This window comes from Alligator mississippiensis, chromosome 5 (assembly GCF_030867095.1).
Source record: "Alligator mississippiensis isolate rAllMis1 chromosome 5, rAllMis1, whole genome shotgun sequence".
In the NCBI taxonomy this organism is placed as follows: Eukaryota; Metazoa; Chordata; order Crocodylia; family Alligatoridae; genus Alligator; species Alligator mississippiensis.
In genome coordinates, this window is record NC_081828.1 from 167,247,213 (window position 1) to 167,270,873 (window position 23,661).

At 42.3% G+C, this 23,661-nt stretch overlaps 1 protein-coding gene across 7 annotated transcripts in view; it reads left to right on the forward strand.

Annotated features, from left to right (window-relative positions):
* Positions 1-23,661, forward strand: part of VWDE (von Willebrand factor D and EGF domains) — a 69,109-nt gene that overhangs the window by 6,724 nt on the left and 38,724 nt on the right. For 6 of the 7 annotated variants that reach the window (XM_019497987.2, XM_019497990.2, XM_019497989.2 and 3 more), the window contains exons 2-10: positions 1,941-2,125; positions 6,593-6,824; positions 12,235-12,300; positions 13,454-13,713; positions 15,174-15,263; positions 16,436-16,580; positions 18,507-18,721; positions 19,212-19,285; positions 21,980-22,253. In XM_019497987.2, coding sequence (XP_019353532.1) covers positions 1,941-2,125; positions 6,593-6,824; positions 12,235-12,300; positions 13,454-13,713; positions 15,174-15,263; positions 16,436-16,580; positions 18,507-18,721; positions 19,212-19,285; positions 21,980-22,253 — 1,541 coding nt within the window. Of the gene's footprint in view, positions 1-1,940; positions 2,126-6,592; positions 6,825-12,234; positions 12,301-13,453; positions 13,714-15,173; positions 15,264-16,435; positions 16,581-18,506; positions 18,722-19,211; positions 19,286-21,979; positions 22,254-23,661 lie in introns of those variants that run through there. The other variant, XM_019497994.2, reaches the window with a different exon arrangement.

Genomic DNA, 23,661 nt, shown 5'->3' on the forward strand with positions numbered 1-23,661 from the left:
AAGAGCAGCCATTCATTAAGAAATTGGAACCACATTTAAAACTTCCTTCATATACAGTTAATTGAATTTAGCAACTACAGTGTTGCGACTGGTTCATCACTGACATGTAAAAATGTGTCCCTAAATGTGTATCCATAGTTGTATTTACACTTACTACAAATAAGCGCGTGATGCAGACAGGTAAGCACTCATTATTATGTATAGTTAAATGTTTAATCGCTTCCGAATTCAATTGTGTTAACTGCCTGAAGGTATAAGATGTGCCAGTGTGCACATGCAATGTTTACAAGACTTCCATCTCCCTTTGGAGTTGGGGAATTCTGCATCTTATGTATCATTTCTGTTTTCAGTTATTATCCTTCTGAAGTAATAATTCATATACAAGGGACCTTTGGAGAGTCCTTAGTCCAGGAGTGGGCAATTATTGGGTTGAGAGGGCCACGTAGAGAGTTTTGGCAAGCTGTCACGGATTGGGACAGCACACCCCTCCCCCAGCAGATCACTGAAACTCCCTAAGTGGCTCTGTCCCATGCTTGGCCAGATAGCTGGGATAGAGCTGCAAGTGGGCAGGAAGCAGCATCCAGGAGTGGGAGCATGGATGGGGCTAGGGCTGAGATCAATGGGCTGTGACAGCTTGGGGCTGGGGCCTGGGATAGAGCCGTGATCCACTCCCTGCACACCCCTGTGACAGGCCTGTTCCTGGCCCCATTCTGTCACCACTCCATGATTCTGGGGTCTGTGTGGAGACCAGCTGGGACCAGCACAGGCAGGGGGCACGGCCAGGCAGGTGGGAAGTGGCATATAGGAGCAGGATGGATGGGTGGGGTCAGGGCTGGGATTGAGATTGCAGGGTGGTGACAGTGTGGGGCCAGGGTTTGGGGCACAGCCACAATCCATTATCCACATGCCTCTGCCTGCAGTACTGGAGCCCGTTGCAGGGATATGCAGGGAGCAGATGCTCTCTCTGTGGCTCTGCTCCAGGCTCCAGCCCCACGCTGTCACAGCCCCTCTGTCAAACTCCACTCCCGGACCCCATTCCCCACCCGTCCACAGCTTTATCCCATCTGCCCAGCCATGCACCTTGCCCGTGCCCGTCCTGACCCCAGCAGTGACCCTGGGGCAGATGGGCTGGGGTGCCCAGGCAGAAGGGCCAGGTCTGGCAGCAGCAGCAGCTGAAAAGAACTTCTACTGCTGCCAGGGTTGCCAAGAAGTGAGTATGGCTGCTGCACCACTGCAGCCCTGCTACACACCCAGGGGTGATGAGTCTGGCTCCATGCGCCACAGCCTAGGCTTCCCCCCAGCTTCTGGGCTGGGTGGGATTGAAGGGCTTGCTGCAGGCCAAACAAAATCCATTGGCAGGCTGTATCTGGCCCATGGGCTGTATTTTGCCCACCCTGCCTTAATCCATTTGAAACAAGATTTTTCTGCAATATTTTGCATTGCTCCAAATTGTAAAGTAAAACAACAAGGTTAAAGCTGGGAATAAAAATGCATATTCAGTATTTTACAAAGGATGCCTCCCCTTTTGTAGCTAAAGCCTCTTATGGTTTTCAAATTATGTTTGTTTACACAGGCATGAAAAGAGCTAGTATAACATGAAAAACATTAACTGTGGCAATAGCCTTGCTCAGAAAGAGGTAGCTAGCCATGTTAGTCTGAAATCAGCACATTTACAGACTAAATAAGATACATAGAGAGAGGAGAAGCTTTTGTTAACCCAAGTTATCCTTGCTAGCACAAGTTCTTATAGAGAAGCAAACCCTGCCGTCTCTTATTGTAACTTAGTATAGCACTAAAGAAATCAGAGTTCTGGGTCTTAATCCAACTGCAGAAGAAAATGATTCACAATTCTGTAGCACCTTCCAGTTAAGAGGATTTTACACCTATACATTCAGATCTTTGATAGGCAGATTATATTTTATATATTCTTATTTATGCAGTTCTTGAATGTTATCCTGGTGGACATCAGATCCTTCAGAGCCCTTACCGAAGTGTTGATTTTGATTCATCACAGCTTCAACAATCAGCTATACAGGATTTAATATGTGATCATTCACTAACATCAGGATGGTACCGCTTTCTAATATTTGATAAGCCAGCTGAGATGCCAACCAAGTGCGTAGAGGTATTGGTGCACATTCTTTTATCTGTGAAAAATTACACATTCTTCTGCTTTAAGCTTTCATAACAGGATTGGTTCCCACCAAAGGGAGCCAAGAATATTAACTAAACAGAAGAATTGAGGCACGTGATATGCTCCAGGTAGAAATTTATGCACAAAGTCAGCTGAAATATGAGACTCACAAGTACAGGAATATTATGTCATGAATATTACATCATCTCAAAAGCTAAACGTCGGGGTTAGGTTATTTAGGTTAATTTTGTAGCATTTAACCAACCAGTATTTATAATCACTGTTATGAAGGTTTTGTTTATACTAGTTCAGTGCTTTGCCATACGTGGGAATTGCATGCAGGTTAACCAAATGAAACTGAATCCAGATTAGACGGGATTCAGTGCGGACAGTTTACAGCTCCCAGGGCAAAGGCAGCAAGGCAAAGAGCCCTGAGCCCACAGAGGGAAACCTCCAACCTAGCTTCACGCAGCTCCACTCCTAAAAATGTCCCAGCACTTAAAAATGGTGGCAATGGTGCTTGAACTAAATCTCATTCTTTGAGCTTTAGTTTAAGTGCCTCTTCCGCCATTTTTAAGTGCCAGGATGCCAATCTCCTGGACAAGCCACCCACAGCTCCGTTCCACTCTCCGCCCTGGCCCCAGGGTCCCATTCACTGCTCTGCCTCACTCCTTCCATCACTGTGGGTGCCTTGATCTGCCCCCTCCATGTCCCTTCCCCTCCACGGACTTACCTGCAGGGCGCTGCTCTCCATGCTGCCCTGCTTCACTCCTGTAAATTGTTTATTGGATTGTTAGTGGGCGATATGCCTGGTGAATAATTGGCTATCGGTATTGGCCAAGAAAATCTTTATTGGTGCACCCCTAACCTAAAGGACTTCCTTCTCCCTTATGCCCCATTGAGATCAGCCAAAAGCAACTTTCCACGAGTATTATCATTATGCCAAGTTTGCTTAGCAAAAACACATGGCCATTCTCAGCAGTTTGCTCTTGCACTCAGGAACTCTTTCCCCTTTAAGCCTGTCATATCCTAAGCCTGGACATCTTCTGGCAGAAGCTTCTAATTTGGTATGTTATATTCTATTTTAATACTGTTATAAGGTATTTTGTTCTCTTCCTGTTAGCTGTCCTGAGCCTGTGTTGGGAAAGGCAGCATATAAATCAAATAAATAGTTTCAAACATAAATAAAAGAATAGCACTTTACTAAAAATATTATAAAGTGATATATAGGTCTTTAGCCAAAGATTCCCCTCATAAAGGCATGATTTTAAAATATACACTTTAGAGAGAAAAGAGGTAAATTAATTCTAAAATATCTTGAATTAAAGGAGTTCTACCTTAAATTAGTTAGAGCTAAGATTATTTTGCATCTGACCTCTAAAAATCATGTCAGATTCAAGAGTGATCCTTGAATTTCCTGTGGTTGCAGCGCTTGATTTTGGAACTAGTACATTTCTGAAATGTTTATACCCTTAAGTGACATGTGCTCTCAGCCTTAACACTGCCTTAATATAGTTCTGTTTTAAAAGTTCTGTGTTTTTTAATGAAAAATTTTATTGTGAAAAAGAAAAGATATTTCAGTCCTCTTATATTTCTATAATACTTTACAGAATTTTATGATATTTTTCATAGTTTCATAGTTGGTAGGATCAGAAGGGACCTGAGCAGATCATCAAGTCCGACCCCCTGCCATGGCAGAAAAGAGCACTGGGGTCAAACGACCCCAGCAAGGTATTCATCCAGCCTCCTCTTAAAGACCCCCAGGGTAGGAGCCAGCACCACTTCTCTTGGAAGTTGGTTCCAGGTCCTAGCCACCCTGACAGTGAAGTAGCGCCTCCTGATGTCTAGCCTGAGGCTAGACAATATTTTAAGAGTATCAATATCAATATTTTAAGAGTCATTTCATCAGTACAATAAATGAACATAGAACAATTAAAGCACACTGGCTAGTTAAATAGGGTTTACAGCTGTTTTGTATCTTCAGAGCAGTGCAAAGGTGATGAAGTTTACTCTGAACCCTTAATTTGCAATCCTCTAAGGATTTAGAGAGCTATACTGCAGACACTAGCATCATATTGAAAAAGGGGAAAGGAAAACTCAGCTTGTATTCCTGATTCCTGATGCATCTGTTGGTTAAGCCATTCTTCACCCCCAGCTCCCCAACCCCACAGCATGCTGCTGTTTCAGTTCCTACCAGGAGTGCTTTTCAAGGACGCATCTATAGAACCCAAAAGGAACTGATGAGCCTAGGCACCTATTGATACATGTCCATTTTTCTTTGTATCACTGCTTCATCATGACTGGTAGAAAGGTTACCAGGATATTGACTGGAGCATATCTCTAGTGGTTGTTATCTCTGCCTTTGGCAGGTGTTACCCTTAAGACATGATTAACCAATTAATCATATCTGAAGTAGCATTGTGGTCACATATTTATGCAGTTAATGACACAATAAAATGAGGGATAAGCCATAAAATTGTTGCACAGAATATGAATAATAATTTTGTGGTTGGTTCCCATTGCACCTTAAATTGAATATCTGGCCAGTGCACTCCCAACCTTGTGAGTGCCAGTTTGCTGATGGGGAATGCCTCAGCATTGGAGACACATTGGAGCCTTGGCACTCAAGTGTCAACACTGATGGTCACTCCCAGCCTCAAGAGGGTACCAGAGCATTTCAAGGCTTTGGTGTGCTCTGAAGGCTGGGAGTGCCCATCAATGGACAGGCAGCCCCAGCCTTGTGCACACTGTGTACTTGACTTGCTACTTGCTAGTATAGGGGGATCCAGGAATCATGATCCTAAGCTCCCCCTGCACCAGCAATAGGGTGCATTGGGTTAAATCCTTGATCCCAGTCATGCCTTCTGCCATGCACCTGTGGCATGCAGGAGGTGCTATTGTTGGGATCGTGAATCAGATCCCATTGTGCCTTTTAAGAGATCTCTGATATCACCATGCTTCACTTAAGAGTTACCAGAGTTGTCATCCTTGCTCTTTTTGTAGCTTATGCAACCATAACAATTAGATACAGTAATCCTCCATGACGGCCAAATTTCTTTAGTTATAACCTTTGCATGATATTTTACTCTGTATTAACTGCATGGAGTGTGTTTGAAGGGTCTGAATTATTCCGTTAAAATGAGTTAGAGCAAAGACAAAACTGACCCAGTGCCTAAATTCGTAAAGGTCACATTTTTATATTAATTTAAATTCAAGCTAATTAACCAATTACTCATAAATTCTCATACCACATATTCTGTTCTGAGAGAATAAATTCTCTTTTGGAAGGATGCATTGCATTTTCATTACGTAACAGAGGTTGAATTCTTGCTTTAAGTGCAGATTGGAACTTGACTGTAGCAAAGAAGCCGCGACAAGTACATCCATAAAAACAGATTCTGAAAAATATAACTGGTTATGTATAATCAGGCCACTTACCTATGCTGGCATTTAGATGTCTGTGCCTCAGTTTCCTTCCCAGGGAATCCTTCTATAACTAGGTTATAAGTATGTTCTCTTGCTCCATCCCAAATATTTGTCCATTTGGCTATGAAAGAGTTTCTTCAGCAACCTATTTCAGCTCTCCACATTAGATCCCTTTCAGCAGGAACCCATCTCTAGTCTTTCTCCAGTTACTGGAGCAGATCCTACTACAGTGCTTCTCTGCCAGCTCTCTTTCAGGCTGTTCTTTCTATATTCCAGTAGGCTTGACCCTCAGTCACATGCTTTCTGCACTTTTGTTTCTGTGATCTCAAAGTTAAGGTAGACATAGCTAAATCTGTACCTAAAATCTTTCAGCAGAGCTATTTCACCCTGTGACATATGAATTGGATAACTGTACTGAGACTTTTCCAAACTTCATGCAAATCTCAAAACTTCAGGTTCAGAGTTTTGATTGTTTTTACCTCCTAGCTTTAATAGCACTCTACAATCTTCAGCAGCATGATATGTTCTCCAAGTTACTGATAAAATGACTGGAAGAATAATATACTAACTCTTTAAAATCAGGTGTTGATAACCTTTTGGCACCAATGGGCCAAAAAAATGGAGTTCAGTCTCAAATTGGGCAGCTTCTACCACCTCCCTTACCATGGAGTCCCTCTGTCACCACTGACCCACTTGCCTTTGCCATGCTCGCAACCTGTGTTCACTCAATTGTTGACAAACTCTGCTGCTACTGAACTCCTGCCAGTACCTTGACTTTGCAGGCAGGATTAAATCCTTTTGTAGGCTGAGTCCGACTGACAGACTAGGTTGCTGACCCCTGCTTTAAATAGATTCCTTCTCTGATAGCATTCTGCAACACACAGTTTATATGAAGGAATCTTTTAATCTGAGTGCTTGGCCTAGTAAATGCATGTAAGTACCTGCTTGTGCACTAAAATAATTGAAAACATAAGCATCTTTCATTAAACTCTATAACATAGTATTTCTGCTAATTTTTGTTTTGTGCTAAAGATGAACCACTGTGGAACTCAAGCTCCTGTTTGGTTATCTCTGAGGGAGTCAGAATCCATGCCTCAGCCTGGTGAGATCAAACAATTAACAGCTTGTGCAACATGGCAGTTTTTCTTCAGTGCCACAAAAGATTGCTGTCTTTTCCGAATCCCTGTAAACGTGAGGAACTGTGGCAATTTCTTCATCTACTTACTACAGCCTACCCAGGGGTGCATGGGGTACTGTGCAGAAGGTGAGAAAACGTGTTTATAATCTTATAAAATGTGTTTCATTAGTGTAGAATAGACCAGTTTTTCTCTTGCAAAGATCTGAGAAAACCATTCCGACCTGTTGTGGTCTTTGACACTGAATTTCTACTTGAAACTTCTGAGTTTATTTTATAAATCATGTGCAAGTGTTTTCATATCTAAAAGTGCCGATATTGTGTGGCACCCCATGGCACCGTGTGCGCTCTCCTGGGTGGAGTAAGAGCACACACACAGCAACAACAAACTCTCCCTATGCCTAAAGAAGGGTGTTATTACCCAAAAGCTTGCAAAGAACATTTTCCCCAACTGTTTAATTGGTCTAATAAAAGATATCATGTTTACCCAAAGAACCTTGTCTGCCTACATACCCAAATCATAACTTTAATCATTTTTTCCAATTGATCATTATTTTTCTTGTGTTTTCACTCAACACTTGATCTGGCAATTTGTGAAATGTAAACATTTTAAAATAAAAACATATAGTTGAAAGTTTTCCTATAATCAGAGGGTTTTTAAGCTTTTTGGGTCAGTGTACCCCCGGTGGCTGGTCAAGAAGGAAGGAGTCCTCCGGTGGCTGATTGGCAACTGGGGGCAGGGAGGGGGGGGTCACTTGTACTTGTAATACTAATAGTGTAGGAAAATAATTTACCAAGATATTGTAGCAAGGCAAAATTGTGTCAGAGTAAGTTTTGATCAATTACTTAGTGCCTCAAACAAGGAATTAAACTATACATACGTGACATTATTAAAATTTCTTACTATTAAGTCTGGATGGGATGGGAATTAGTCTTGATGAGATGCAAAAGAATTGGAAAAGTATAGTTCTAAAATGCCTTCTAAAAAAATCTGCTTGGTTTTATGAGAAATTCTAAGTACCAAGTTTTCAAAAATAGGTTCTTAGATCTTGATCCGGTAATTAGATTAAGTGTAGAACCCTACACCAATGCAGAGCTCCATTAGATAATGTATAGGGCCCAAAATCAGAAAAAAAAAAAAATATCTTACACAAGTACTTAAATTGAGACCAAGCCAAATTTGTATTTGCAATTTTATTTAATTGTAACATTTTGCTTATTTAATGGCTGGTTTCAATCTATCTGGGGGTGGGAGGAGGGGCTGGGGAACTAAAAATAACCCAGTGCTAGGGAGACAGGTAAGGAAAGTGCAGGCTGAGGACTGGGGCCAGCAAGTGTACTAGGAACTGTTCAGTTAAATCAGTGTTGCCCAACCTGATCTAAGTTAGATTACCTCAGGTGTACACTTAACTTAAATTGGGTTGGCCTTCTTTAGACCGATCTAACCTTCCTGAATTTCTTTACAGTTTACACTTAGATCAACCTAACTATAGATCTGAGTTTAAGGTCCACACCTGGGTAAACTAAGGTAGATCAGGTGGCCATTTTTAACATGACCTAACCCCCCCTTAGCCTCCCCAAATATCTGTATGTACCCTAAGGATGAACAGGATAGCAGTCTTCAAATATTTGTTAGACTGCAGTAAAGGAGATGGATAAATATTTTTCTTCCATAGAGACTTAGAACATATTGCAATGGATTTGAACTTCAGCAAAGAAGATTTATATAAATTCTCAGGAAAAACTCTTTTTACCTGTAAGTGCATTAGGACAGAAGAACAATCTGTGTCGGGGTGTTGTGAATTTCTTTCATTGGAGGATTTCAAGAAGAGGCTGAACAAACCTCTGACTGAGATGGCTTAGGGATAGCAAATTCTGCTTCTGTTCAGGGAACTGCATTACATGACCACTAAGGTCCCTTCCTGGGTCTGATTCTATAAAAATATTGGTACTAATATGGTTCTACTGGAATCAAAGTGATAAGGATAAACAATTATTTTCAAAAAGTTGTTTTCTAGCATTTTAGTTAAAGAATGTATGTAAATCTGTCATTATCAAGAGATGAAATATTCTAATTTTGTAATAAACCATAATGTATTTATTTGTAATGATATATATATGAGAGGCAAAATAATTATTGCAATTTAATTAACAGCTTTTTTAATAAAATAGGAGAGAAACTATTGCATGCATAAGAATTTTTCATTAGCCTTTGCAGCTTATTTACTGACCCTACCCAAACAATTGCTTCATGTTTATCGTATAATAAATTTATTTTTATTGTTAACTAGTAAAAAATATTTTCATCACTGTATTAAACTCAGAGCAAATTTCTTTCTTAAACTGAAAATAATAAACTGAAATAAACACCCCATCCCAAAAACATAAGTAAATTTACCTTGAATGTTTAATGCTGTTTTCAAAAAGGACCACAACTTCATATATTAAGTTTTTCTTTTTTTATGCAGGTTTACTAGTTTTATCATTAATAATGAGCTTTGTGTTATTTTTTTAAGTATTTGTATCAAATGCACATCTCAGTGCCTGTAAACAGTAAGATAATTGCAACAGTTATACATCGCCAAATTTGCTTGATCTGTATGTACAAGTGACTGAAGATAGGTACAGGGACTTAAAACATACCAGCGATTTAAGAGTACCCACTGCAGCTATTAACAAGGCTCCCATTGTATAGCTCATTGTCACAGCGGGGTCCTCGCGGAGGGCCGTGATCTCCTTGAGGCCCTCTCACCGTGCTACTCCAGCCCGAGGGCACCCTCCATTCTCGCCCACCACGTCTTGATGGAATATATGTAATAGGGAGGCTGCCTTGTGTTTCCTCGGGCCTGTCAGCTCCTGGACCCGTCGTGGAGCTGCCCAAGCGCCCTAGCCTTATGGGCTATGCGTGGCTCCTACCAGCCCCTAATTCCACGCCCCAAGCCTCGCAGATGTAATGGACATTGTTCGGTCTATACACCCGCTTCCCGGGCCTCCTCTCTCATGCCCAGCCTCTTGCTGGGACTCTCGCCTGGCCCACTCTGGGCCTCCCCTGCCGGTGTGGTTCCGCTCCGGGACTCTCCAGCGGGCCTCCGGTCTTATGGGCCAACCGCACGGATACCCTCCCTGACTCTGGCTCCCTGCTCTGCTACTCCCTGTCTTCTCAGGGGCAACCGCAGTGCCCTGCCTTGGTCTGAGGGGGATTGCCGCACTAGCCTGCGGCCGGGCTCGCTATGCCCATGCGCCCACACTAGGCTACTCAATAGTACACAAGGGCGTTCCCCCTCTCTGGGGCTCGCCACGCCCACACTGGGCTACTCAATAAAACACAATGGCGTTCCCCCTCTCTGGGGGCTCGTCGCGCCCACACTGGGCTACTCAGTAATACCGCCCCTTTCCTGGGGCCGGGGGCTACGTTCCCCCACATGCAATCCGGGGTCTAAGTCCCCGTCCGCAACCTACGGGTTGCGCCTGCGACCCACTGGCCGCGCTCCTCGCCGCCAGCTGCTCGTGCAGTGGCGTGCAAGCTGCGCCTTCGGGGTTTATGTTCCCCCACACGCAATCCGGGGTCTAGGTCCCCGTCTGCAACCTACGGGTTGCGCCTGCGACCTACTGGCCGTGCTCCTCGCCGCCAGGTGTTCATACACTGGCGTGCGAGTAATTGAGGCCTCCTCCAACCCCTACAGCCCCACCCAAGCCTCCGGGTGTAATAACACAACGCAAAACCACAAGCCCCTAGGCTGTAACACAAATGCAAGCCGCATGGCCATAACTCATCATCATAGCTCAAGCCTCCAGGGCTATCATGAACTGTACTTGCTACTCAGGCTCCTTCCCATCTCTCAGCCGAGGGAGCTCCTGCCTCTCCGACTGCTGGCAGAGAACTGCCAGCCTGGCTTTGGCCCTGGGCTTTATAAGGGCCAGGCCCTGCCCCCTACAGGCAGCTGGTTCCCCTTGGTTGCTCCGGCAACCCGCAGCTGCGCTCATTACCTGAGCCAGCCTCAGCTGGGCTCGTCATGTCAGGCCAGGGCCTGCTCACTCGCTCCCTGGCAGTTTCTCTAGGAGCAGGGGTACCGAGGTGCCCTGCGACACTCATAATTTAGGGTAGATTTTTCTTAGCCTTCCACATGATAATTCTGTGTACCATGTGTTGAGGCAGGTGGGGCAATAGTGTAATAAATAAAAGTTTGATGCTGTTTCTGTAGTATCTCTTGTTGATCAGATTCTGATACTTTTACTCCTGTCATAGCACTTACTTTGTAGGTATTCACATTAAAATCATTATGGGCTGGATCCAGTGTCTAGTAGAATACATGCAAATCTTTCCATTGACTTCATCAGGCAACAAATTTGTCCCAATATAAATAAGAATAAAAGAGTTTGGCTCTATGGATCTGATATTATTTCCTTGAGGCCAAGAGAAAAACAACCCCTGACTTTACAGTACATATTAACCACTTAAGCCTCTCTACTGGTGGCATGCCTTCAAGGCAAAAACAGCAGAGCAGCTGTATTTACATGGTGTGAGGAGCTAAAGCAGTGGAGAACCTATGAGATACAACTTTACATGTTGTCTTTGCTGCAGATAGCACCTTAATGTAGGCAGGAAAGATGGTGTGACAACAGTGGACCCAAATTTACTGCCCAGATCTGATGTAGGAAACTAGCTGCAGTGGTTATCAAGGGATACCTGCTTCAGGCACTCCGAACCTGAAGAATTTTGGGGGGGGGCAAGGATCCCTTTCTTCATTTCCTTTGTTTGTAGCATATGTTCATATGAGCAGATTCTTTTTAATTTTTGTGCTTTTCCCTTCTGTCTTGTCTACTGCACACACTGTGTTTCCTCTTTAACACTTGATAGCTGTAAAATGCAAGTTTTCCAACTGTCACAACTTGTACGAGTTGAAAAATACAAACTTTGTAACATTGGGCAATCTGCTCTTGCTAGTTTGATTTTTTTCAATGTAGTTGGGTCCCATTTTTTTTCTCTTAACTTGTAGCTGGCCCACCTCTTTTTAAAATTGTTCCAAATGTATTAATATATTTGTATTTAAACAAGTATCAACTACTGCAATCTGTTCTTTGCAGGCAGTGGCTATTACATAAATGCTTTGAGTTAGGCCATCATATGAGCAATTACTTTTCAAAACAGATCTCTGTGGAACTTGGTTGAATCTTAGGGACCAGTTAATTCACACAGTATTTAAGTTTTGCTGCAGAGAAAGATTTTCATTTAAGAGAGCATTTTAGCTCAGTAGGCAAAGCTCACAAGCAATGGCTCAATGGCAAACAATGTACACCCATACTAAGCAGAAGAGTTGTACGCTACAGGTGGTCTGTGTCTTTCTCTTGGATGCAACCAATTTACTTGAGCTGTGCATCTTTAGTTTTGGTACTGACTTTTCATAATAGTATCTGAGGCAGATTGCAGGTACCAGGATATGGCTTTTAATTTACTGAACATGGGTCAGTATTTTAGGAAACTTGGTGTATAATTAATCTATCTCTATATGGATATACTACTAAAGAAAAATCTCTATAGTTGTTGCAGATACAAAGCCACAGCTGTGTGATCCTGGTAAAATGGAAAATCAAGGCATCTGTAACAGTAAGCATTTTGTTCTGACTTTCAATGTTTTCTTTACTGACATAATCCAATGCTTTAATCTATTTATTAATTTATTTACCTTTTTTGTTAAATGAATTAACTTGCCCTTCTGCCTAAAAGACATTAAGATAACGCTGCTAATGATCATAAACAGCTTGAGACTCAGTAAATATCAAGAGAAATCAACATTATCATGATTTAAAAAGTAAGTTCTTAGTATCAGGGGTATTACCCAGTAAGTCATAGTTGCGGGTTATAGCCTTCTCAGAGTTGAAATCATATCTTTACGGTATAAAATGCTGTGCACCTTAAATGGTAGATAAAAATGTTAAATAAATAAAATCTACGTTAATAGCATGGAATGACAAGGCACTCTGATTTGCAGAATCAGTTGATACTTCTATGAGTATCATGTGTGTTGCCTGCTTCTCCATCACACCTCAACCACTAGCATCTCTGTTCACAGGCTAGGAAACTGTGCCTATTACTTTCGGCTCTCTAGCAGACATCTGTCTTACTTCATTGCCCTTTTACCTGCCCCCATTTCTAAAAATAAATAAAAAAATTGATATTCAGATTTTCATAAAACAAACATAGAAAATCTGCTTTTATTTTTTATCCAGCCCCATAGACAAAGATAACACAGATGTCTGAAAAAAAACTTTTCTCATTTTTATAATTAAAAGAAAATTATATATTTTTGTTATTCACACACTTTGTAAAATGTAAGGCCACGTCCAGACATTACGCTTTTATAAGCGATCAGAAACTTGTCTATAGCCATAACAGAACAGAAGTTTAGCACACAAAACCAGTCTGTACCCATAACAGAACAGAACTTCTAAACGTAGACTGGTTTAAAAATGGCTGAACCCAACTGAACCCCACCCCACCAGAGGGAAAATGTGTGTTCTGTTTCTTACCAATGTAAATTACGCCACTTACAGAAAACTGCCTAACTAAAATCAATTCCATGTTGGGCTTATTCAATGTCTGTACCTAGCCATAAAGTATACATAGTATATATGTGGAAAGAATAATGCTTCTCTTTTTATAATTGATATTTAAACTTCCTCAATGCAGGTTAGTCAAGATAAGTCATTTTTGAGTTGCCTCAAAATGAAATAATCAACTTACATTTTTATCTGTCTAGGCAAACTTCCTCATTCATCCTCCCCATCTCTTCCACCACTACCTCCAGCTACCCCTGAAGTTGTGGCAGAGACTGTGGAAGCCAGTGTTTATTTAAGGTGCAACTTTGACTTTCCTCTTGCAAACAGCTCAGTGGGGTTTATTGTTGCTTGGTCCAGGCTTTCTTCTACAGGCCTTAAGGAGGAATTGAAACAAGAAACAACAGTTCAGACATTTTCACACTTAGAACTGGATGGCATAAACCTCAGACTTGGAGACAAGGTATGTTTAAAAAAATTATAATCTTTCTGTTTTTTTGTAAAAATGTTATTTTCCTCAGTGCCCATTTTATCTACCCACCTATCATTTCATATATATTCAGCTGAGAGCAACACTAAACATTAGAGGCAGAGTCACAGCACCTTTCTATATAATTTTTCTTGGCAGCAATACTACACTTCCAGTTGTTTATATCACTGTTGCCAATAAGAGTGCAGAAACCTCATGAATACATCAGAAGCAATTATTGCCATCAAGGTCTTGGGGCTTTTAAGTACTGTGTCTGTAACACTCCCACTAGCAAGTGTATAATTCAAGCTTGATCCTACACCTTTTTACTTTCAACTGTGGTCTTGTCTGATCCTGTAAAGTAACTAGTTTTGATGTGGATTGGCACTTCAATAATAGCCTGTAACACCTACCAGTAGCAAACCACTCCATTAATATGGTATTCTGAGCACTAGGTGGTTATAGGTTCTGTCTTTTGGGTGAGACATAAAACTTAAATGCCTGATTACTAGGGGGTATACCAAACTTGAGGCAGCCAGCTGATTTCACTGGCAAATTCCAGGGCTGGCTGCCCTTTTTGCAGGCTGGTGTGCAGCAGGGCCACCCCCGGCAGTCCCACCCCTCCCTACAGATTGCCACATGGCCTGTAACTGTGGCTTAATTACCCTGGTTAAGTCCAGGGAAGCCATTCATCCATGTGTTATTAAGTGTGGATGAATGGCTTCCCTAGGCTTAATCAGGGTAATTAAACTGTAGTTTTGGACCATCCCCAAGCAGGGGGCTCCATGATTTTGGTGGGTTCCCTGAAACAAACAAATGGAAAAAAAAACCCAACAACTTACTGGCAAGCAGAGAAAAGGCCAGGAATCCTCACAGTCTTGGAGCATGGGAGAAAGGCAGGCAGGGAGGAAAGGGAGGGAGGTAAGAGTTGGGGGGGGCGGAGGGGCTGCTCAAAGCAGGAGGCACAGAAGCATGTTTGTTCATTTGCTTATCAGTTCAATCTATGCAGCTTAGACTGATCTGTGAAGATGAGTCAATTCAGCCTAGGGCTTTTTGACTATCTCTACTTAGTCTCTAGGCTTTATTCTGCATTTTAAAAAACAGTAGAAGTTTTGTCTTTGACTTCCGTGGGAGCAGGATCAAGTCCTAAGATCACCTGGTGCTTTTGAAAAGAATAGAAGTATTGAGCCCTAATAAGCAAAATTCCTGTCATTCATAAATGCTAAAATAAGAGCTAAGGTTCCCATTTCAGCCCTTCTCAAACAGATGCAGGAATATTTCTTCATGTGACTGACAACCATATTTTCAGGGCTGTTTGTAGGTGACATTGCACTGGTAGCCAATCAGAAAATCAGTTGTTTAGGTACTGATTTATTTAATAAGCTGCCAATCCTAAATGAACCACCATGTAAAAAATAATATGTATTTTACTGCTATATTACTCTTGTTTACAGATCTATTGTAGCAGTTCTGCTTTTTTCTTGGAGAAACCAGATATACAAAGCTCACCTGTTGAGAGCAAGGAATTTTTTGCTGGCATAAAGGTACTCAGGAAAGAAAACAATATTTTACTGTATCACAATAGATGCCTTTCTGATTATGGTTGTTAATTACAGCTATAGAAGTAGACGAGGTATTCTATAGGGGTTTTTTGTTTAATAAAAAAATTCCTCATTTAAATGTTATTACTTTTTTTGTTTTCCATTGTTTCACTTCAGTCACAATAGCTAACAAGTCATAATGCTGGGAAGGTGAGCAACAAAAAAGTTTATGAGCAGGGAACACACAAAGTGAATTGATTGTAAACTAATAGAGCACATTCTTCAGCTGCACTGGGTTTAGATTTAGGAGATGGTGGGCACATCTACATGAGAAGCTATGTCTCTGTAGCAATGAGCTATGTCAATGTATCGTTGGTGGGCACAAACTGTGATGCCAACACTATGTCACCATAGCTATAGTGCATCACTAGGGCAATGTACCTGCTAAAAATAACTGTGTGCTGCTGGGATGGAGCAATAATGGCTGTTACTGCATTATCATTTAGTACTTCCTAAAGCAAGTATTAAATGATGATGGAGTCAACAACTGGGGGGAGGGCATGTGTAGACACACCCGATGTGAAGTCAAAATTATTTTCATGTCCCTTCAAATATTGAAAGTCGAGAATGATTGAATCAGTCACTGGCATAGGTTGAAGCAGGCCAGTGGCTGATCTCATATCTGTGAGCTAGAATTGCCCCGCTACAGTCTGTTCTGCTTATTTTTATGCCCTTTTACTATTTTCATTGACTTCAGTGGGACTGTAGTGTATAAAAGCACACCCACATAAATACCCTTCAGGTTCAAGATGCCTTAGGAATGCCACATGTGTTTAAATTCTGCATTGTGCTTTATAAAATGTGAACACATCATTTTTCTTTTCTCATTATGATTTTATACGCAAAATTGCAACCCCCTTTCAGAGCTAGTTTAAGGTCTCTCTAAATTTAGCCCAATAGAAACTGGTTGAAGGAGAAATATTATGTTTTGTTTTTGGGGGGGATACTGCTTTTAAGAGAAGATAGCTTTATAAATCACTTTTTACAGCTATAAAAAGTTGTTTGTATTTTAACTTTTCAAAAGTTATCCAGAAAATGCAGCTTTTTTCTTATTAATATAGTTCACACAATTGGAGAAAAATGAATTACATTCTCAGTATAACCTTTTATGTTAGATGCAGCCTGAGGCACTTGATATATCTGAAGACGGGAAAGAATACAGATTAACAATAGAAAGTACAGTTCCTATTCCATGTCCTCAATTTAGCCAACTTGAAAATGACTGCAAAATCTCATTAAAATTAAAAACTATTGAACAAGGTAATTATTGTCCTAATTTTTGTGCATTTCTGAGAATTTCCTCTAAACTTGGGTGGGAGGTTGTTTTAGGAGTCTTTTTGAGAGGAAATGTGATGGTATGTACAAGATATGGTATAATATATCTATGGTCAGAGACTGTATCTACTGCCATCTAAAGTACTGAGACTCAGAGGCTAGAACCCACACCAGTTAAAAGTAAATAGGAAACTTTCTGTTACCTTCTGTGGACATTTCATTAGGCCACCTGCCTATTTAAGGAGGCATATCAGCTGATATCGATATGATTTCTGATACAGCTGCCTCCAGCTGTTAAGTCTAGTGTGATGGAGGGGGGAGGGAAGCAGCATGGGAGGGACAGATCAATGCCCCCTGCAGTGAGGGAGGGGTCAGGGGCAGGCACTGCCCAGGTGGGGTGGGGGGGGGAGCAGAGCCATGGCTTGTGGTGCAGGAAGGCAACTCCCACCACTGCTTGTACCCCAGGAGGGGAGGGGGGGTTCCCCCCCCCAGATCTTTGCAGGGCAGAATGGGCTGCAATCAGGGTTGCATGAGGCTCTTCTTGGCAGGGGCTGGGCTCAGAGCAGGTGCCAGCGGTGCTAGGAGGATGCTGCATCCACCCCAAATTTCGCCACCCCGCTGCCCCCATCACCACCATCGTCAGCTGTCCAATGAAGCCCCAGCTCAACACCGCACCTCCATCCATGTGCCAGGAAGAGCTGGGGCTGCACTGGGCAGCTGGCAGCAGCAGTGCTGGGAGCAGAGCAGTGGTGAAATTTGGGGTGGATGCAGCATCCTCCCAATGCTACCAGTGCCTACTCTGAGCCCAGCCCTTGCCAAGAAGAGCCCTGCTTAGCCCTGGCTGCAACCCGCCCTGTCCCATGCAGATCTGGGGGGCAAATACCCTCCCAGGGTGCAAGCAGCAGCACAGGCCACCTCCCCACACCACGAGTCGTGGCTCCACTCCCCTGCCACCCTGCTTGGGCAGCGCCTGCCCCTGCCTCTGACCTCTCCCTTACTGCAGGAGGCATTGATCTATCCTCCCACGCCCGTTCCATTCCCCCTCCCCTTCCACCACACCAGACTTACCAGCTGGAGGCAGTTCTCCACGCTACCAGCTATGCTCCTTGCTGCCTGAGTGCTGCATGGCAGGTGCGTGCAGCATGGGCATTTATCAGCCGGATATCCAATAAAGCCATTTTTCTTCATATTGGTACAGTTGGAGTACTGCGTCCAGTTCTGGGTGCCGCACTTCAGGAGGGATGTGGCTAGTATTGAGAGGGTCCAGAGGAGGGCCACTGGCATGGCCAAGGGGCACTGGGGCAGGCTATATGAAGAGAGGCTAAAGGGCCTGAACCTATTCAGCTTCCACAAGAGAAGGCTGAGGGGGGATCTGGTGGCTGTTTACAAACTCACCAGAGGGGACCAGCAGGAATCAAGGGAGGGTCTGTTCCCCTGGGCACCAGCTGGGGTTACTAGGAATAATAGCCACAAATGGTTAGAGAGAAGGTTCAGGCTGGACATTAGGAGACATTACTTTACAGTTAGGGCTGCCAGGCTCTGGAATGGGCTCCAAGTGAGGTGGTGCTCTCTCCTACTTTGGGGGTCTTCAAGAGGAGCCTGGACAGATATTTGGCTGTGGTGATATGGCCCCAGCACCCGTTCCTGCCTAGGGCAGGGGGTCGGATCTGATGATCTGTTTAGGTCCCTTCCAACCCTAAGCACTACGATACTATGAGATTGGCCCGATGTATTGGTGCACTTCTAATAAATAGCCAAATTTTCTGTATACTAAAATATCTAAAAAGTAGAAGGCTTTTGCTCTTATTCATCAGCAAAATCTTTATTTGTTCCTTAAGCAAACAGTATGGAAAAAATCCTCTAATGTGACTTTTTCTCTGACTGACTAATGATCTGTTTTCATTGAAACAGGTAAAGAGCAGAAAGGCTTGAACTTGGCTCTTTCTTCTTGTCATGTGGATCTTCTCCAGAAACCCTGCCATAACAGAACCTGTGGCCAAGCTGTAATTTATTTTACTGCTGTGACAGATTTTGTGCAAGATGGAGACATACTTACCCAGATTGTGGTGGAACCTGTATCTAGTGACAATTTCCTGTGGAACGGGTACACTCCTGAAAGCATACAGGTTGAAAATCATCATGTAAAAACTTTATAAAAAGAGATGACCAGAATCTTAGATGGTATTAAATGAAGCTTCATTTCTTCAGTTGATCTGTAGTGATTCACACCAAAATAACTGAAAGAGTATTTTGTCAACTTAATTTTTTCATCTAAGTGCAACCATTTTTTTTAATTGAAAGATATATATACTGATAATATTTTAAAGTTAATATCATCAGTGAAAAACATAAAATGACACTTGAAAAGAGACAAAGCTTTGGTTGGGATGATCTAGTTGGGGATGGTCTTGCTTTGAGCAGGGGGTTGGGCTAGATGACTTCCTGAGGTCCCTTCCAACCCTCATTTTCTATGATTCTATGATAAGATGAATGGATTGATTATAAAGTATTCAAAATATTTCAGGATGACATTAAAATATTTTAAGATAAGTAAATAACAAGTGATATTTATTGCTTGATCTGATAACTGTTACTTTGTATCCCTTTGCTCTGAAGATCATGGTAAAGGATCTGCCCTCTGCTTACTGCTACTCATTTACTGACCCACACATAGTGACATTTGATGGAAGGTAATTATTGGTTTAATACTTTAATTTTAAGTGACTTCATGACCTTACATTAATAACACAGTTAAGCTGCTTGTTGTGCCTTTTCCCTTTCTACTCCATGCATACTGAGGAAATATGTTTCAAATAACATGCTTGTTATTGATGGTGTTGAAGTGATGTTGTTGCCTGACGGTTCAGGAAATATGCAAGAGGAAAGAATTTTTGTGGATAGTTTCTTCTATTAGATTAACTCTCTAGTTGTGATAGACAGAGACAAGCTTTTGGGCATCGGTACCCTTCCTCAGGTCTTGCTTGCTGTTTATATTTATAGTTCTAGTGGCAAAAGACTGTTTTGCTTTATGGCAACAGAATAAAGCATATGGGTTCTTTTCTCCTGAAATGAGGCTGTGGAGCAGGTCCAAGAGAGAAAGACTGGCTATATAACCTGCTGCCTGCATAAAATGATCAGTCACTGGCAGCACACCTACACAGCTCAGCAGCAGGAGGCTCCACAGCCCCATGGAGTTGAGCCTGGCGAGGCAGAGAGCCACTGCCTAGGGCTGCGCTTGGAGCCAGGGCTGCACTCGGAGCAGCTCCACCACTGGCTATCCGCTGCTTCTCACTGCCAGGCTCAGCTCCATGGGGCTGCGGAGCCTCCCGCCACCAGGCTGCGCTTGGAGCGGCTCCACCGCTGGCTCTCCTGCCACCTCCTGCTGCTGGGCTGAGCTCCTTGAGGCTGGCGGAGCCTCTCCGAGCATAGCCCTGGCTCTCCCCCACCTCCGGCCACTGGGCTGCTTTGAAACTCGAAACGTTTTTAAACTTTCAAAACCTTTCGAGTGCCCTCATTTTGTTTTGAAGCTGTGCTGAAGCCTTTTGTTTCGTTTCAATTTCATTGTTTTGAGCTTGAAATGTGTCAAAACAGCTTTGAAATGAAACACCTATCAAAATTTTGCACAGCCCCACTCTGCAGTTGCTCTGTGCTCCTCCTGGATGGACTAGAATAGAATAGAAGCTAGAGGCCAGTATGCAAGAATGCCAGTCAGTGAAAAAGCAAATTGAGGCAGTCAGTGGGTAAAAAACAGGTGGTGGTGGGGAAAGGAATGTAGACCTGGTGATAAGATGTAGCTGGTAAATAGTGAGAGGTTATCTGGGGTATCAGATGTTAGGCAGGTTATAATGTGCCATAAATCCAATGTCTATTAGTCCATGATTTTTTGTATCCAGTAGGTTGATGAAGTGAAGTTCGTAGGCTCATCTGCAAAAGGTGCTTTGTAAATTCCCTTTGAGGATTAGAACTGAGAGATCAGAGGGAGTGATTGTCTAGTGAGAAGTGTGCCCCCACAGGTAATTGGGCATTCTTGTCTTTGACAGATTTTCCGCGTGAGTTCATTCTAGTATGCACTTCTTGTTTGGTTTCTTCTATGTATTTTCCATCACGGCATTTAGCACACTGGATGAGATGCATTACATTTCTGGAGGTGCAGATGTAAGATTCAGGAATGCTGATGGTTCTGTTGTGAGGTGTATTTATTGTAGGAGTGGTGGAGAAATGTTGGCAGGTTTTACATTTCTTGTCATCAAATGGTCTGCATCCATTTGGTGTGTTTTGGACCATAGGAAGTTTGCTTCTAGTGATGTGGTTGGTGAGGTTCAGTGCTCGTTTAAAGGCTAGGATGGGTGGTTCTGGGAAGGTCTCTTTAAACATTGTATATTCTTCTAGTATGGGTTGCTATTGTTTGAGGATTTTCCATATAGGTTCCAGGGAGGGATGATACGTCATGACTAATGGTGTGCGATTACCGGGGATTTTCTTTCTGTATTGCAGCAATTCTTCATGTGGTATCTGGGTGGCTCTTTCAAAAGTCTGATCCTCTCTCTAGAGGCATGTCCTTGTGAGTGAAAGCTCTTTTGCGATTTGTGAGGTGATGATCACAGGTGTTCTCCTCTGTGCAAATTTGGTGGTATCAAAGGTCAGGGGTTGGCTGTAGATTACAGCTTTCTTGTTGCGTTTAGGGTGATTGCTGGTTCTGTGCAGATATGTATGTTGGTCTGTGGGTTTCTTGTATGTGGTGGTTTGTATTTTACCATTCTGGATAGTGATCATAGTGTCTAAAAAGTAAATGTTGGTGCTGGAGTATTTAAGACAGAGTCTGATGGAGGGGTGGTGATTATTGAATTTCTGATTCAGCCTCCTGCTATTTCACCTGTGTATATTTAACCCTTTAGAGGCATGCTGAATGTTCCCATATTAAAGAGTTAAAAGTGTTTGTCGGCATTGCCATCTTCTGCTGTCACCTACTCATGTCTTCTTGACTCTTTTACACACACACACACACACACACACACACACACACACACACACACCCCATCCCCCACTCCAATTCTGCTTTCCATCCTACTTTCTTACAGGAAGTTGTTCCACTCCTCATAGATTCATCCTTTTTCTTTTTTCTACATGCTCTGATTTGCAGCTCTCACAAGGTAATAAGTGAAGATGCTGATTGTCTAGATTAAGAAGATTATTTTGGAGGCGGGGGAGTTTAACAATAACATTTGCCTTTCTTAGTGCAACTGAAAAAAAAGAATATACCACATGCCAATAAAATATTATAAAATTTTGTATTCAACTGAGAAAAGCTGATAATACAGTATGTTACTCCTTTTTATTATAATTTGAGATGATGATAATATCACACAATTTTATTTTTATTCCAGACAGTATGATAATTTTAAAACAGGAACATTTGTGCTCTATAAGAGTACATCTCGGGATTTTGAAGTTCATGTGCGCCAGTGGGACTGTGGAAGCCTTCACTACCCAGCATCATGTAATTGTGGTTTTGTTGCTAGAGAAGAAAGTGACATAATTGCATTTGACATGTGCAATGGTCAGCTACATGAGTCTCAGCCACATTTATTTGTAAAAAGTAGAGACAAAAGAAGAAGAAATGTCAGGATCACAGAATCCTATCTAGGAAGGAAAGTCACGGTATGTAGTTTGTTATGTTATTTGCTCTTGCCTTATTTGTTATGTAATGTTATTTGCTCTTGCCTTATTTATTTTAGCAAGCACTTCTGCCTCTTCCTGCTAATTGCAGACGCAGGGCCTGTAGTATTTCTTTAAGTTAAAAAACAAATTAAAACATGTTTTACAAATATAATCCCATTGAATCAAAGGAGCATACTTTCCTCACAGAACACATGTATAATTCCTACTACCGTTCCTAGAAAATGTGTGCAGGCCAAAAAATATTTACAATTCATTATTAACATTTCAAATAGTTTGGCAAGATAACTGTTTTAATAAATTAGGGACTGAGACCGATATTTTCAAATAAAGTTGTAAATTATCTATAGGATATGCCTAACTAAAATTATTTTGGTTTTCAAAAGGCTGAGCTCTGGATCTCCCCTTAACTTTACTATGATCATGGGGTGTCTAGCATGCTAAAGTATCAGAAAAAACATTTATGTAGGTCCTATATAGAGCCTAATGAGGGGCCTAATTTTCCAAAATCTCATGTCTGATGTCTACACACTGATTTATACATGCAGTGCCATACAAGAAGTGTTCATGTGGTCAACTAGGCATGCCAAATTATGAATTAGAAACTAAACTAAAAATGTTTAGAGGATTTTTCCCTAAATATACAACTTAAAAATCATTTATTTAATTTTTCTGAAGCTTTTTTCTTTGTGTATTGAATGCTAGTAAGGGTACAGCAAGCCCGAAAGTAGCAGAATTCTTATATAATAAAGGGCTTAGTCCATCTGTCTGTAATGCTCTTGGAGCACTCTGATTGATTAGTGAAACAACCAATCAGAGTGCGGAGCACCGCCATGATGGCAGGGACGGAGCAGGGGGGGGGGCGAGCACTCTGCTGCCTCCGAGAAACAGGGCTGGGGGGGTGGAGGCCAGTGGTGCTGGAGGCAGCAGCAATGCAGGGTGCTGGCAAAGGTGGATGGAGGGGCAAGCTTCCCCCCCTTGCTCCTGGGAGGCAGTGGTGGTGTGGTGCAGTGGGTGGTGACACTCCATCCCCACTTGCCATCCCCCCTGCCCTCAAATCCTTCTTGATGGGCAATTCGCTAGCATAAAAATTGAATGGTAAACCCTGCCCTCTTAAATCACTCTCTTAGTCTGAAAGACAAGCATAAAAACAAACACATCTTTTTAACTGGCTGTGGTAACCAACATCAAAACTCCTTAAATGCTTAGCACTTATATCAGAAGCCCAAATGTTAATTAGGTGCACACCAAGACAGGTATCATTTTGCAGTTAAGAAAACAGAAGCACAGACAAGTTATGTGACTTGAGTTTTCCACTCATTCCTGTCATTTGCTCTAATGTGGACAATGAATCAGTCATGACTTCCTCTGGACACTAACCTCTTCAATC